Source organism: Engraulis encrasicolus, chromosome 19 (assembly GCF_034702125.1).
Source record: "Engraulis encrasicolus isolate BLACKSEA-1 chromosome 19, IST_EnEncr_1.0, whole genome shotgun sequence".
NCBI classification, from domain to species: domain Eukaryota; kingdom Metazoa; phylum Chordata; class Actinopteri; order Clupeiformes; family Engraulidae; genus Engraulis; species Engraulis encrasicolus.
The window spans coordinates 20,025,179-20,042,746 of NC_085875.1; the positions used below are offsets into that span (position 1 = coordinate 20,025,179).

Genomic DNA, 17,568 nt, shown 5'->3' on the forward strand with positions numbered 1-17,568 from the left:
AGCACACACACACACACACACACACACACCAGTGTTTCCCACAGAAATTTTGGAAACTATGGGGGCAGCCGGGATTTTTTTTTTTGTCCGGGGGGGGGGGGGTTTTTTCCCCCGGGCCTTTTTTTCCGGGGGGGGGGATGATTGGTGTATTCACGCAGTGTAAATGCAAAATGACAAAACAATGAGTACAGCATGACATTGGCGCATGGAGAAACTATAGGCCTAGGCCTACATTTCAGCCATTTATATTGAATGAACACAGTTTCATTCGTCCCTCATGCAGGGGTCTATGTAATGAAAAAGATAATAGGAGCAAAGATAAGAATGTAAGAGTACTGTGAAATTGTTAATGCATAGACAAAAAGGGTCTAAGAGGGTAGGCTATGCCTTTTCCCCACACACACAAAGGCGTACACATTCTACATGAGGGGTGCTGGTCACAGGGCCAGATTTTCAAAATTCCTCACATTAAAAGGGCTGAACAACATATTACACATTTATGTCTATATTCACATTCATTACACATTAATTTCTATATGCACTCTGATGTCTCCTCTGCCATGTCAATGAAGGCCTGTCACCTAACTCATTACAACTGTAAAACAAAGCCTGGGGAGTGTTAGTAAACTCATCCCAACAGTCCCTTTTTTATTGCTCCCAAACCCAAGTTAACTACAACAACTTGACTAGACTATTGATTCCTCTGTCTTTCAAGCACTTGTGGTTTTCTGTATAGGATGTATTTATTCCAGGAGGAAAACGCGAAGGAAATCGTAATTCAAATCGTTTTAAGAAAAACGGAAATCGTAAAATAAAGGAATATTTTTTTTTTTTTTTTACATTTTCGGAAACTATGGCGGCCAAATTTAAACTATGGCGGGCCGCCATAGTTTCCTCAATGTATGGGAAACACTGCACACACTTCTTTACTGTCAAAGTAAAATGGTTCTAGAGATAAATAAAAAGACACAGACACACACACTACTGTATTGCTCTCTACATCACCCCATCCTGGTCTGTTCCATTGTCTTTGAGAGGACATGCTGACCGGAGTTGAGTGCCTGTACAACACACACATGCACACACACACACACACACACACACACACACACACACACACACACACACACACACACACACACACACACATACAGTATATATATATATATACACACACACATGCACACTATCCTCCTCCGCCATAAACTGTTGATGTCAGGGAGGCAGGTAGGCCCCTGAGAGCTGGCCCCAGAGGTCTCCCCAGCTCTCTGTGGCTGTCTGTGTTTGCGGCTGGTGTTGACGAGGCGAGGGCACCCTGTCACCCTGTCACCAGCCCTTGGCCCCGGCCCCGACCTCACCCCATCAAGCCCTCTCTCTCCATTAAGCTCTGCAGCCTCAGCCCTTTGAGAGAGAGAGACGGAGAGAGAGAGATACAGAGAGAGAGACAGAGTTTGTGTGTGTGTTTGAGTGTGGAGGACGAAAGAGGGGTGAGAGAGGGTGTCATGAAGTGTTTGATGGTGTTTGTGTGTGCATGTCTGCTGTTGTTTATTGACACCGGGGAATTTCTTTACAGAACAGTAGGCCTAGTAAAAGCTAGTACCATTATTGTTTCTTTTTGCCTATTTTTGCTCGCCTGTTTGTTTATTTAAGACGTACCTCTTAATATTCCCCTAGCTCTGCGCATTTGTCAGTGGATGGCCGGACCTTAACATATGTCATGAACTATAATGGGCCAGAACTCTAAGGTCCAGCCTGCCCGTGTCGTTAGCGGGGCTGTTTTGGGTAGCTGCGCTGTAGGGGTTTGTTCCTACCATGCCGTCAGGGTTCGTAATTAATGACCGTTTGGTCAGTTCCCCTACCACACACAAGAGTACACAGCACACCGAAGCTGTAAACAACCAGCCAGATTTTCCTCCTTGGCTTTAGTTCATTTGGACTTGTCCAGGGGGAGAATTTATGAAATTATTAGTGTCACTTGGCTAAAATAAAATACGGCACATGCACTGTACACAAGGAGCAGCTGGAAGTTATCATTGGCCTTTGTGGCCATGTGTGTGTGTGTTTGGGGAAACATGTTATTAGACCTATTCGATATGACTCTTGTGCCAGTGATGTGCAAAATGGATTAATTTGTTACAATCTAGTGCAGTGCCACATATTCCACCTGACGGCCATAGACAGCCATTCTAAAGGCAGTTGATACAAAATTCAAATTAGCCAAATAACAGCAAAAAAAAATCGGTACAGACCACTATTGCATTGCAGACAACTCAGAAAAGGGGCTTAAAGTGCTCAATAGTGGACGTGTCCTTTAAAGCCAAAGGTTATATGCTTACACTGACACAACCTTTTATTGCCCAATTGGCTTTCTAAAGAGATCCTCGTGTCAGCTGCCAGTTCTTCTAATGGGCCAGGGCTTAGACGGGTGGAGATGTAATTGGTTGACTGGCTAAACTAACCAATCTCCTAATAGGAACCCTGGCATCGCTATTGTTGAATAGCTTGTGTTTAAGTCAGTATTTAACAGCTAACCAAGTCTTAGCAAATGGAGCCTTTAAGGTGCTGTATGTGGATTTGTGAGGAAAATTGCCCTATATATCTGTATTTGGTTTATAAGAAAGTCATTTGAGCACTCGGGGAGGCTGAAGTGAAAAAACATCAGCAGCCTTCCCTACCACAAGTCACCACAGGGTGGTGCTGTGGTCTTAGACTAGAGAGAGGAGTAACACTGCGGTTCATTCCTGGAGGAAGCTGCTCTGTTGACAGCAGGGTGCAGTGCCATAGCCCACTCTTACACACACACACACACACACACACACACACACACACACACACACACACACACACACACACACACACACACACACACACACACACACACACACACACAGTCTGCCCCCCCTCTCTCTCCTCTCCTTCCTTTCTTTTCCCTTCCTCCTCTCTCTCTTTCTCTCTCTCTCTCCCTCTGCTCCATCCATCTCTCTGGTTTAATGCAGAGCGTAGTGGATGTGTCAGCCAAGACTGCAGGGCTGGAGCCTTTGATCAAAGTTATGACAGCCGCACCGCATGAAAGGGAGGACAGGCGGAGAGGTTGCAGAGAGAGAATGGGAGAGAGGGAGAGAAAGAGGGAACAGGTTGCAGAAAGGGAGAGTGATGGAGAAAGACGGGGCTTGCTGGGCGATGGGGAGAAAGAGAGAGAAAAGGTTGCAGAGAGAGAGAGTAAGAGAGATAAATGGAGAGAGAGAGAGAGAGAGAGAGAGACTGACTGCTGAGTCTGTCTGTCCATACAATGCTTAACCCCCCTGACAAACACACACACACACACACACACACACACACACACACACACACACACACACACACACACACACACACACACACACACACACACACACACACACAGAGTATGGCGTAGCTCTCTGGTACTGTTGAGTGACAGATGCCCTGATGAGGGGGGACCCACCACTGGGGGGGATTTAAACCCAGCCCTGCTGCTGCTGCTGCTGCTGCTGCTGCTCATCTCTCAGCTGTGACCAACCGCACTGCAGCTATCCACACACACACACACACACACACACACACACACACACACACACACACACACACACACACACACACACTAATACTGTACATATCACACGCACGCACACACGCACACACACACACACACACACACACACACACACACACACACACACACACACACACACACACACATAAATCGTACACATAAACACACTTGCATGCAAGGCAGCACACACACACACACCAAAGCAAAACAACACAAACAAATGCATGCAATGATTACACACACACACGCACGCGCGCGCACACACACACACACACACACACACACACACACACACACACACACACACACACACACACACACACACACACACAAACTGTCATACACACATCACACACCAGCCTCCTACATGCACACACACACACACACACACACACACACACACACACACACACACACACACACACACACACACACACACACACACACACACACACACACACACACACACACACACACACACACACACACACACACACACACACAAACACTGGTGCAAAAAGCACACAGACGAGCAGTATTTGTGTCCGTCTGTATTCCCCACCACACAGCCAGGCAGGACTACAAAGCCTCTCTCTCTCCCTGAGAACCCCATGCACAGCTGACGCCACGTACAACAGGATTATTAAAGCAAGTCTTCGGAGGTTAGGCTGTGGAGGATGGATTTTAACCCCTTCTCATTTTAATGAGTGGTTGTTGTGTGTTGTGTGTGTGCGCACATCGGTGTGTGTATGTCACCGTGTCACCGTGTGTGTATGCAATTATGTCTCTTTCCCGGTTGTGTGTTGTTTTGTGTTAGCGCATGCACTTGTTGTTTGTGCTTGCAAGTGTGTGCGCGTGCGTGCGTGCGTGCGTGACTGTGCAACAGTGGTGTAGTCTACTTTTTTATGGTGAGTATACTGTAAATGTAAGCATTTTTTGAAGTGGGTATACTATATATATTTGTGCCATTCAAAACAATGGATCAATCAATTGTAAGTGGGTATACTGAAGTCCCTGAAATTTAGAAGTGGGTATACTCCGTATACCCGCGTTCTACGTAGACTACACCACTGCTGTGCAAGCAAGCAGCCTTGTGTGCAAAGGTATGCATGTTTCTGTGTGGGTGCAAGTTTGCAAAGGTGTGCGTGAGTGCGAACAGGTGTGTGTGCGCGTATGTGTGTGTCCGTGTGAGGGTGTGTGTTACCCCCAGGGTCAGTGCGGTCATGTTTAGAGCAGCACAGGGCCCCATTAGGCTGGGTAGGTGCCACACACACATGAATTAGTTAGAGCCATGATACTGCACACCAAAATACCCCCCCCCTCTCTCTCTCTCACACAAACACACACACACACCACCTGCAGCCAGCCTTACCCGACCACCACCCCCTTGGATGACACACACCTACACACACACCACACCACCTGCATACACACACACGCACACACGCACACACACACACACACACATACACACACACTACCTGCACACAGCCCTACCCACCACCAACCTCTTGACAGAAACACACACGCACACCTCCCACAAACCACTCTTCTCTACAGGCCCGTCTCTAAACTTCACCATGCCGCCACCACCAGAGATAGAGAGAGAAAGAGAGCACCTTGAGCTACTGTATCTCAGCATCCCATCCTACTGTCCCTATCTAGCTTTTGTCTTTATCAAATTCAAATTCAAATTCAAAAGTGCTTTATTGGCATGACAAAAGAAACTTTGTATTGCCAAAGCATGGTACATAACATATATAAGACAACAATAAGAGGAACAGTAAGACATAATACAATTATATTGTGTGTGTGTGTTTGTTGTGTCTCTCTCTCTCTCTTTCAAGCTCACTAACTTGCACGTCTCTCTCTCTCTCTCTCTCTCTCTCTCTCTCTCTCTCTCTCTCTCTCTCTCTCTATCTATCTATCTATCTATCTATCTATCTATCTATCTATCTCTCTCTCTCTCTCTCTCTCTCTCTCTCTCTCTCAGCTCCTTCATTTCCCATCTCCCTTGTTAGCCATTCCCCTTGACCTGCCTGTTCGACCTCCTTCTCTGTCCGTCCTTCCTCTACTGCTCCTCCTGCACTGCATGGTCCACACTCTCTGTGCCGCTGTGTCAAGCTCACACTGTTCCCCTGTCTCTACTTTTCCTCTTCTCCACACACACACACACACACACACACACACACACACACACACACACACACACACACACACACACACACACACACACACACACACACACACACACACACACACACACACACCACACAGACACACACACACAAACACACATTTGTTTTTTTTCTATCCTTGTGGGGACCTTCAACAGAATCCCATTATAATAATATAACCAAAGAATTCTAAGCTGAAAACAGCTGACCGAACCCATCCCTAACTTGTCAGTAAATTGATGTTAAAAAAAACACTGGTTGGTGTGTGGACAACCCAGAAAAGCCCCTTTTGAGGTTTTCTACCTTACTGGAGACTTGGACAGATGCATATTTAGAAAGAAAAGGAGAGAGAAAATTACCAAGAAAGGGAGAAGAGAGAGAGAAAGAGAGATTCCCCCTCACACACTTCCTCCTCCTTCTTTTTCTGTCTTCTGACTATGTATAATGCATTGTGTCTTACGAGAGGCCAACAGATACAGTGAGTCCAATATGTATTTGATCCCTTGCTGATTTTGTTGGTTTGCCTACTAACAAAGACATGATCAGTCAATAAATGTTATGATAATATGTATTCTAATATGGAGAGACAGAATATCAAAAAGAAAATCCAGAAATTAACTTAAGAGAATATATATTAATTTATTTCCATTTCATCGAGCAAAATAAGTATTTGATCCCCTGCCAACTGATTACAGTTCCGGGCCCACAGACCAGATGGGCACTTCCGATCAACTTGTCATCTGAATTAAAGACACATGTACATACTAACATGCATAAAAGACACATTGAATCAGCAGAATCAGTCCATAGTATGAGTGAATCAGTCACACTCCAACCTCACCAGCATGGGAAAGACCAAAGAGCGGTCAAATTATATCAGGGACAAGATTTTAGACCTGAACAAAGATTAAATGGGCTGCAAAGCCACAAGAAAGAGACTGAGTATTAATGACCCAGTTGTTGATGCATTTCTTCCAAAATGTGAGGAATACAAAATGACTATCAGCCTGTCTGGGGCTCTGTACAAGATTTGACCTTTTGTTTGGGATTTGATAATCATGAGAACAGAAAGAAAGCACCCTAGACCTGTACGGGATGAACTAGGCAATGATATCAAAGCTACTGGGACCAAAATCAGTGAGGAAACTACTGGTAGCACTTAATGCCACAGAGGTTTAAAATCCTGTAGTGCACACATGGTACCTCTACTTCAGAAGGAACCTGTGCAGTCCCACCTGAGGTTCGCCAACGGACATCAGACTGGTTTAGGATATGATAAGGAGGTGCTGTAGTCAGATGAAACCAAAATCAAGCTGTTTGGCATTAACACAATTCAATGTGTTTTGAGAAAGAGTACTGCTGTCTATGATCCCAAGAACACCCTCCTCACCATCATGCATGAAAGTGGTATCATTATGGTTTGAGGGTGTTTGTCTGGCCAAGGCACAGGGCAACTTCACATTGTCATTGAATGGATGGAGGGAGAGATGTAATGTGCAATCCTGAATGCAAACGTCCTTCCCTCCACCACTACACTGAAGGGTGGGCCATTTTTGGATCTCCCAACATGACAATAATACACAACATACAGTCAAAGCAACGAAGGAGTGGCTCAATAAAAAGCTTATTAAAGTCGTGGCGTGGCCTACCTACAGTAATTCTATGGAAAGAACTGAACCTCCCATTTGCCAAGCTACAGATCACAAACGGTTAATGTTTTAGAGATAATATGCAAAGAAAAATGGGCAAAAATATTTTCTACTATATGCACAAACATTGTCATCAACTAAAAGAAGCATCTGACCTCAGTGCTAGACAACTAGGACTTTGCCACAAAGCACTTTATCTTCTTTAGCTAGAGGGGTCAAATACTTATTTGCCTAAATTAAATACAAATAAATTAAAATATATTATTTTAAGTTATTTTCAGGAATTTCTTTTTGATATTCTGTCTCTCCATGTTTGAATACATATTATCATACATTTATAGACTGATCATGTCTTTATAAGTGGGCAAACCGGCAAAATCAGCAAGGGATCAAATACATATTGGACTCACTGTATAGCCGAATATGAATTCCTTTTAGACCCAAGTCAATTATGCATACCCTGGGAAGGTAGGGGAGGGTGTGGCCAGGCGGGTGGTTGAGGTGGATGGATGGATGAATGGATGGGTGTTGGTGGGTGTGGGTGCAGGGTCACCATCTGGGGGCATTTGTTTCGGGGAGCTAGAGGGTGTTGATGTTGTTTCATTGCCGTAATTGATTGTTCTATTTATTTATTATTACACTTTGGGATACATCTTGAATCTAGGCATATGTGAATGTCCACTGTCATCATGTAAATGGATATTTATTTTCACACAAGTGCGTTCCGCTTTGAGGTATGACGCCTTTGTAAGTTGTGGTTAAGCAACGTTTCTGCGTTTCTGTATTCATTATGAATGGGGAAATCACACTTTTCGTACATAAAAAGGGAATCTTCTCCATGGTCCGCCATTTTGAATTTCCAGAAATTTACATTTTTATCTGCGAAACTTACTGTACTTTGGTTATACTAGTAAATATTGGTTTATTATTTAGTAAATATTAATGTAAAATCAAATGTGGCAATAGGCAGCACAGTTTTGATGAGCAGCATAGTTGCAGTACCGATTCTGGACACCATTCTCCACATTGCACCTTTAAAAATGAGCTTATTTCCAGAAATGTTACAGTGTCACTTTAAATATCGCTTGCACTGCTCCTTGGGAAAGACGTTCAACCGATCGTCGTAATGGGGCAGTGTCAGAAGAGAATCGGGAGATAGTTGTGCTGTAGGAGATTGTACGGTACGTTAATAAAGAATCACGTTTTGGCCTTACACCCTTATTTTTCAAGTCAAAGTTAAGCTTAAGCCTTTGAGAAGGTGTTGAGCGCGCTTCCAGATTTTTTTCTGAGGTATTAAGGTACCATGATGACATTAGCCCAGTTTAAATGCACAGCCCAAAGCAGGTTACTTTTAGCCTTTCACTAGGGATTCATTTTTGGGTTTGGATAGCAGTAGTTCACTGGAGGCACTGTTGGCTGGGCAGTGTAGGAGTGGGGCAGGGTTTGGGTAGTGTGTGTGTGTGTGTTTGTGTGTGTGTGTGTGTGTGTGTGTGTGTGTGTGTGTGTGTGTGTGTGTGTGTGTGTGTGTGTGTGTGTGTGTGTGTGTGTGTGTGTGTGTGTGTGTGTGTGTGTGTGTGGTAGAGGGTAGTTGGTAGTTGGTAGTGTCAGGGAAAGGCTGAGAACAAGGCTCGGTGCTCTGGATTTTGAATTTGGGGAAGGTGTTTTAGAGGTGGCAGCAGCTAAACTGCCCAGCAACTGCTACCCAGCCCTGCCTATTTCAGTGTTTTACACACACACACACACACACACACACACACACACACACACACACACACACACACACACACACACACACACACACACACACACACACCTGTGTGTGTATTCAATACATGCACAGCACATCATATTTTTTTGGTGGTTTCCAGATTCAGGTGAATATATAGGGCACCCTATTCAGCTAGTGTACGTAGATACAAAAACTCAGCACGCACACGCACCACACATTCAGAAAACAATGACAGCCCGTCAGAGACTGACAAATGTATGCAACAACGTGCCATGTGCACACACACAGACAGATTTGGCAATGGGATATGGCTACCCTAGCCTACTGTGTTGTGTTGTGTTGTTTTGCTTTCCTCCTGTCAGCTGTCTGATGCTGATTAAAAATTCAAAGTTTCCCCTCGCTTTTCACAATGCACAATGCGACTGCCCCCATTACACACAGGCTTGGGTTTAGGTGTGTGTGTATGCGTGCGTGCGTGCGTGTGTGTATGTATGTGTGTGCGCGTGTTTGTGTGTGTGTGCGCATGCATGTATGTGCATGTGTCTATCTGCACATGCATGTGTCCTAGTGTGCACACAACAAACTGCCAGCATTGGGTCTGGACGGCTTACGAGGACAGCAGCTATGTCCTCAGTTTCAATGCAGCCCTGTCTGTCAGCCTGGACAGCCTATTGTGGCCATCAATACTTCCCCCTCCATAGCCCTGGCCCCACAGGGTACAAAAAGCAGCCAGCCAGCGTTTGGGATCAATTTGGGTCCTTTAGCAGTTCGGATACAGTTTGGGGATCCAGGGAATTTGCTTTTTGGCAAGTGGCACTGATTGAACTCGAATCAACTGTCTCGGAGAGGGCGAAAGGAAAAGAAGTACCAGAATGAAAAAAAAGAAACGTGGGAAACGAGTGGTAAAGTGACTGGGGGCCGTGCCAATAAAAAGCCCCGTGATGCGGGCAGTGCGCAAGGTTGCAGGGGTCAGTTCCCAGGGTGGCAGAGCAAATGAGTAAATACATTATGCCGCTGCTGCTGCTGCTGCTGCTGCTGCCCGGATGAAAACATCTGCCCACTGGCCCCGCTGTCAGTTCACATCAAGTACAAGCTTCACTTTTACTCCTCAACCTCGCCTGCCATAGTTCAACTCAGGCCTGCCCGCCTCAGCCAGTCTTTTTTTGTTTGTTTCTTTCTTTCTTTCTTTCTTTCCTTCTTTCTTTCTTTCTTTCTTTCTTTCTTTCTTTCTTTCTTTCTTTCTTTCTTTCTTTCTTTCTTTCTTTCTTTCTGTCTGTCTTTCTTTCTTTCTTTCTTTCTTTCTTTCTTTCTGTCTTTCTTTCTTTCTTTCTGCTCGGGCATGTGCATGGACACCAATGCATACACACATCAGACAGTAAGCAGGCAAATGCAGTTCTGATATGATCTCATTGTTTTTTGAGGATGGTATTCATGCCAAGGGTTATGCTGAGCTTATTGACCAAGTGTTTAGGGGGCGTTCACTCTGTAACGAATACAAGTTAACAATAACCTTAATGTTTCAAGGTGACGTAATTACCCCTAATGCAGTAAGCAAGTACATTGGCAGCAAAAAAGGTAGAAGGATATTTCTCCTGAATTATTCAGAATTGTGTTATGAGACAAGCCGATGCTGATGTCCTTGAGGGAAGTCTGCTTGTACAAAAGACCAGTTTGTAACAACAACAAAAAACAGTTTGCAGTTTGTAACAAAAACAAGAAAAATTCACCAACTAGGCAGCTGTATTTGTGCAGCAATCATTGTGACTGTGTATGCGCTGTAAAACTTTCAACACTTCAGAGGAAAAAGTGTATTGAATTAGTCCTCCAAACCCTTTCCCCCCTCTCTCTCCTACTCTCTCTCTCCTACTCTCTCTTTATTTGTTTATGTGTTTAGTTTTTTGCTCACTTTCCTCCTATTCTCTTGGCTTTGTTTCCAGGACTGTGTCTAGAGAAGGCGCCTCCTGGTTCTCCGTCGCTGACCAACAAGACGGTGGACCGCGACCACGACATAATCACCTGCTATGAGAAGTCTGGAGACATCGCCCTGCTATACCTCCAGGAAGTGGAGAAGGTACGATACAGTTAGCCTGATTCTCATCGACTTTCAAATATCTTCGAGACTTGGTCTGACCAAGACCATGACAATTAACGTTTCCCAAATGGCATGGTTGACCCGCCTCCCTAGGTTTGCTACTGATTGACTAGTGAGTGGAGTTCCCATTATTTACATTGCTCTTGGCCTGACCAGAACCAACGGCGAAGGTGTTGCGTCACTAGGAGGGCATGGCCTGGCTACGATGCAGTATGGGGAGGGGGAGGGGGAAGTGCAGTAGGAGGAGCGAGGAGGCACGGAGAAGGTATGACCAAAGAAAATGGAATATTGTACAAGAACGACCACTAGCTGGTGTGGCCAGGAGTGGCACTGCAGCTATGTTATCGCAGCCAAGTAAATAATGAATGGGTGCCAATGGGGCTGTACGCTTCTCATAGAACTACAAACCCCAACTCCGATGAAGTTGGGACGTTTGGTAAACAGTGAATAAAATCAAAATGCTATCATTTTCAAAACATTCAATCTATACATTAGATGGAGAATAGTGAAAAGACAACATATTAAGTGTTAAAACCGAGAAAAAATATTGTTTTGGGGGACATATGTACTCATATCTAATTTGATAAATCCAACACGTCTCAAAAGAGTTGGGACGGGGACAATAAATGGCAGCAAATGTCGAGGAAGACTAAAAACAAAACAAAAGACAACACTTAACAGTTAAATACATTAACCGATGAGATGATTTTATATAAAAAACAGTGTTAATTCCTATCTTGGACATGATTTCACCAGCTTAAATGGTGGGTGTATTCCTTGTCATGTTTTGCAATGTTTTCCTTTCTGTAGTGCTTACAGTTTGACAGGTCTTGACCAAAAACCCACCATTTTATCACATGCTGGTCCTTATGATGATGGAGCCAAAACAGTTAAAACATAGTAGAGAATGCAATTTGACCTTACTATGTGGCAGTAATCGAATATCTCCCTTCAAAATATAATGCATGAGTGGCTTTTCATGCTGTTTAAAACCCATTTATACCATTCAGCACTGTGTTTAACTCTACAGATGAGTGAGAACATCTTAACCAATGCACTACTGCACCCGCATGCCATCATGGAGGCTGACTTTTGAAGCTAGCACTAACACAAGTTGGATGGTCCATTTTCACTGTAGCACAGGACGTGCAATGCTCTTTATTGTCTAAAAGAATGGACTTAACTTCTGCTGACTTCTGTAAGCAAAGGACAGTTTCCCATGTCTTCTGGGTCTATTTCAAGTGAGCTCAGGTGCTTAGGAGAATGTTACACCCCTGTATCATTTGCACGCATTAAGCATTCTTAATATGGTCAATTTTCAATGGCTCTAGCACTCCAGGAATTAGAGTGAGACTACAGCCAATATATATTTCATGATGTCATGAACCTATACAATGATTTTATTAACAAAAATATGTCTTATATACACTCAATCGTGGTAAATCAAAGGGAATTCAAAATGTATGTAATAACTATGGTAATTATTCCCTTTGCATCTTTAATTCTGAGTGACTCAGCCTCTCTGTGATGATCTTATACCTGGACACGTATATTGTCCGTCAGTACAATTCATTTTGAAATGTTCTTCTTTGTTGTTTTATCTTATTTGGATGTTTACTAAATTTCACTGATCCCTGTCCCAACTCTTTTGAGACGTGTTGGATTTATCAAATTAGAAATGAGTACATATGTCCCCCAAAACAATATTTTTTCTCGGTTTTAACACTTAATATGTTGTCTTTTCACTATTCTCCATCTAATGAATAGATTGAATGTTTTGAAAATGATAGCATTTTGATTTTATTCACTGTTTACCAAACGTCTCAACTTCATCGGAGTTGGGGTTTGTATCTGCCCGAGTGATTTTTTCCCTGGAAACAATGGAGTCGCGTTCGATAGATATGAGTAAGTGAAAGCATTTGCCAACACGTTTGCATCTTGTCAAGCGTTAGATTCGTGAAAATGACCCTTATTTCAACTATAGCAATGACATAACACGTGACAATGAACTTTACGGCACTACGCCATTTGTTTTGTAGTTTTAAGTCTGACTTCAGATGTCGATGTGTTTAAAGTTATGTTAGGATTGTTGCGGACACCTGTTATTTATTGCATTTAAGGTGGTGGAAAAGCGGCATGTGTACATGGGGTAAAGGAAATGACTGCGCTCATCCTTAAGAATTTGGGCACCTTCAATTAACATTTTGGACGGCGGTGGGGGGTTTTGAGGTGTGTGACCGTAGATGTCTCTGCTAGGATCAGTCAGAGTACGTCTCTCGTCAGCTCTGGTCGTGAATAGTCGCAGAGATTCCTCAGCCAGCAGGTATTAGCCGAATGCTAGCGTGTTGCAGGACAAAACTAACACGTCTTTGGGAGAACAAAGCCATGTCAGGAACCTTTAACTTCACTTCTAATACAACTTCCATGATAAGGTACAGAATGTGCACACATCTTTACAAACCAGAGAACAGAACCGTCACAAATCCCTGCTGAGCCATTTAGCCCAATAGGCTCCCATTCATCTTTTACTTGGCTGCGTTCGCCAACGGGGCTATAATGGGAGCCAATGAGAGATGCCTATCTCATAGCTTAGAGAATTTCTGGTATGACACAGTATGAGGAAGAAAGAGAGGTATGGAGAAGGTGTCAGTTGGGGAGGATTAGAAGACAACAGTATGCTATAGCTCCAGGAAGGGGAGAAGGTACAATCAGAGAGGTTCTATGGATATGACGAGAGAGTTCACTCGCGACTTTTCCGGGTGGTACTGCACTCTAGAGGCGCCAAGGGAGGAGCGCAGATTCCATTCAAAATGAATGGGCTGCGCTCGCTCGACAGCCCCCCTAGGTGAGCTGCAGGCATGGGTCGAATAGCGAGTGGGGCGGCTGTTTGTAGAAAGGCTGTGGTACTATACAGTATGGGGAGGGGGAAGTGGAGAAGAAGGAGCGAGGAGGAGCGGAGAAGGTACGATACAGTATGAGGAAGAAGGAGAGGACTGGAGAAGGTATCAGTAGGGGGAGGATTAAAAGGCATCAGTATGGAGAGAAGGAGGAGGTAGAGGAAGGGAGAAGGTGAGGTACTGTATGGACAGGAGGAGGAAGAGGGGGAGAAGGCACGATACAGTAGGGAGAGGGAGGGAGAAGGTACGATACATTATGGGGGAGGAGGAAGGGGAGAGGAGGGGAGAAGGTATGATACAGAAGGGAGAAGGTGTCAGTATGGGGAGGATCAGAAGGTGTCAGTATGGGGAGGAGGAGGAGGGAGAGGGAGAGGAATGGAGAATGTATGATAACAGTCTGAGGAAGAGGAGGAGAAAGAGGGAGAGGAAGGAAGAAGGTATGATAACAGTATGAAGAAGATGAGGAAGAGGAGGAGAAAGAGGGAGAGCAAGGTAGAAGGTACAGTACATGATGGAGGAGGAGCGGGAGGAAGGGAGAAGGTCCGGTACAGTGTGGGGAGGAGGGGGAGGTAGAGGAGGAGAAAGAGGGAGAGGGTATCACAGTATGAGGAGGCGGGAGAGGAAGGGAGAAGGTATGATACAGTACGGAGGAGGAGGAGCAGAGGGAGAGGAAGGGAGAAGGTATAACAGTATGGAGGAGGAGGAGGAAGAGGGAGAGGAAGGGAGAAGGTATAACAGTATGGAGGAGGAGGAGGAAGAGGGAGAGGAAGGGAGAAGGTATGATACAGTATGGAGGAGGAGGAGCAGAGGGAGAGGAAGGGAGAAGGTATAACAGTATGGAGGAGGAGGAAGAGGGAGAGGAAGGGAGAAGGTATGATACAGTATGGAGGAGGAGGAGGGAGAGGGAGAGGAAGGGAGAAGGTATAACAGTATGGAGGAGGAAGAGGGAGAGGGAGAGGAAGGGAGAAGGTATAACAGTATGGAGGAGGAGGAGCAGAGGGAGAGGAAGAGAGAAAGTATGGTACTGTACGGGAAGGGGAAGGGGAGAAGGGAGGCTTCTGAAGCGCTGACGGGTCCGGCTTTTTTTAGCCCATGGTGTTGTGTCGAGTTGCCCCTGCCTAGTTTCCATGGAAACTGCTTTGGATGGTACACATCACGCCTTAGCAAATTACGAAACCCAAGAAGGAAGACAGAGTTGGAAGAAATGTCACCAAACAAATAAAGGTCGAGGAGCTTTTCTTTTAATTTCTTCCCTTCATAAGCTACCTTGGGGCCCCCAATGTTGAAACCGTCTTTGCCAATAACATAGCATTAGAGGTGACCATCTTGTTGGCTTCCAAGGCGTTACATTTGTTGATTTTGTTTTGTGGTGACCTTTTTTTTTCTATACCACTTTGATCGGTTTCACAAATTTCATGATGTTAGGACTTGAAGGCATGAACAAAAAAATTTACCTGCAAAAAAAAGAGAGAGCAAATTGATCGTGGGATGTGAGACATCTGTGATGTTGATGGTGCGGGGATGGGATGCTGGTGTCTCCTCCCGTCTCCGTGGCAGATTCTGAATTGGTAATAGTAAAGCTGTTGCAGCCGAGCCGATGCTGCTGATGCTGAGTGGGACGTTGTCATGGAGACTGAGTTTCTTTTAATGGTGCTGATGGTGCTGGATCCGGGTCTCCATGGTAACCGCGAGGATTTGACTGTGTAAGGATGTTGATGGGAGAGATTTTTTCTATTATTTCATTACATTTTCTCTCTCTCTCCTGGGAGGCATGGATGGGGATAGATAGAACATGTTAGCTTGACACTGGTATGTCTTCTACATTCATGTGTTCTACACTCTACAGGTTTAGAAGAAGCAGCAACATCAGACAATACATCACTGTCTGGCTTTGCTTTGTTGTTTTACTGTAGTTTGGTGTTGATCAGGTCTTTGAGTGTTAAGAAAAGCATTTATACCTATATAAAGTGCATTTATTTATTTATTTTCCTTCTTTTTTATGTCCCTTGAGAGACAAACACAGAGAAAGAGAGCATGTTAGCTGGACTCTTGTGTGTTTTCAACATGCTACAGGTTTTCCACAGGCAAAGATCAGTATAGCAGCAGCAAGCAGTCAATGTGTTGCTCGCTGGATGTACTTTTATGTTTTATACATTTGGTCTTGATCTTTGTTTTTGGTGTCTGGTGGCTTAGGGATGAGCAAGCAGACAGAACAAGCAAGAATGACAAGACAAACAGACAGACAGACAGACAGACAGACAGACAGACAGACAGACAGACAGACAGACAGACAGACAGACAGACAGACAGACAGTCAGGCAGACAGACAGACAGACAGACAAGCAGGCAGAGAGACAGACAGACAAACAGGCAGAAGGACAGACAGATAGACAGACAAACAGGCAGGCAGACAAACAGGCAGGCAGGCAGACAGACAGATAGGCAGACAGAGACCAAATCTCCTGCGCCATGTTCCTGCTTCATTAGGCATACGGCGTCCCCCCCCCACTTCTGTGAGCAGGGTTAGGCTGCACATCCCACCAAATAATAAAGTGCTGCGTCTGCCACGCCAGACAGACTCGTTTTGCAAGTCATGGTGCACCCGCGAGGCACCCAGGGCGGTAGAGTTGAGGTAACCTTGCAGGTTGAAAGAGGTTAGGGCTCCCCATGGGAATGCCACAGAGGATTCTTCTGGCGTTTAAAGCAGCTACTGTATCTAGGGTAGGGCGTGCACACGCGCACACACACACACACACACACACACACACACACACACACACACACACACACACACACACACACGTAAATGCATATATTGTATTATACATACATATGCACGCACACTCGTGCACGCAGACACACCCAGACATACAAACATACTGTACGTATAAACATACCAACACGCACACACACACAGATGCACTCACACACGTAGAGACACTCACAGATGCATGCAGGCACACACTTACTCATGACACAAACACTTGGACGCCATATAACACCAGCAGAAGAGTCTAGCTTAGAATTCTGCCTTTATCCTCTGCAGTTTCTTTTCTTTTTTTCTTTTTCTTTTTTGCTGTGCTTGCATCCCATTCAAGTGCTCTAAGTACTACTTCTTGTGTACGTTACGTGCTTGTGTGCTCAGAGTCAGACTGAAGCATTCTGCCGTGCCATAGTGTGTTGTTAGCCCTGCAGGCTTCCTGGCGTAAGAGGCTAGTGTTATCCCTGCAGGCGAGACTGGAGTGGTTGCAGGGGCTAGCTGGCGTACTATAGTATAGTATGCAGGGCCTGCTGTCACTGCTGCTGCTGTTCTTACTGCCTCCGCTGGTGGTGTTGGTGTTTACCTCTGGAGATGTTTGTGGATACCGCTCAGGGGGGGACTGGAAAGTATTACGCACTACGCCAGCTCGCTAGCGAGTTACCCCACAGGGGGGGTTGCTGAGGCTTCAACAC

The 17,568-nt window shown here is 45.0% G+C and overlaps 1 protein-coding gene across 2 annotated transcripts in view; it reads left to right on the forward strand.

The window, feature by feature from the left end:
• Nucleotides 1–17,568, forward strand: part of ttc7b (tetratricopeptide repeat domain 7B) — a 106,114-nt gene that overhangs the window by 9,574 nt on the left and 78,972 nt on the right. For both annotated transcript variants that reach the window (XM_063183769.1, XM_063183770.1), the window contains exon 4: nucleotides 11,064–11,197. In XM_063183769.1, coding sequence (XP_063039839.1) covers nucleotides 11,064–11,197 — 134 coding nt within the window. The remainder of the gene's footprint in view (nucleotides 1–11,063; nucleotides 11,198–17,568) is intronic.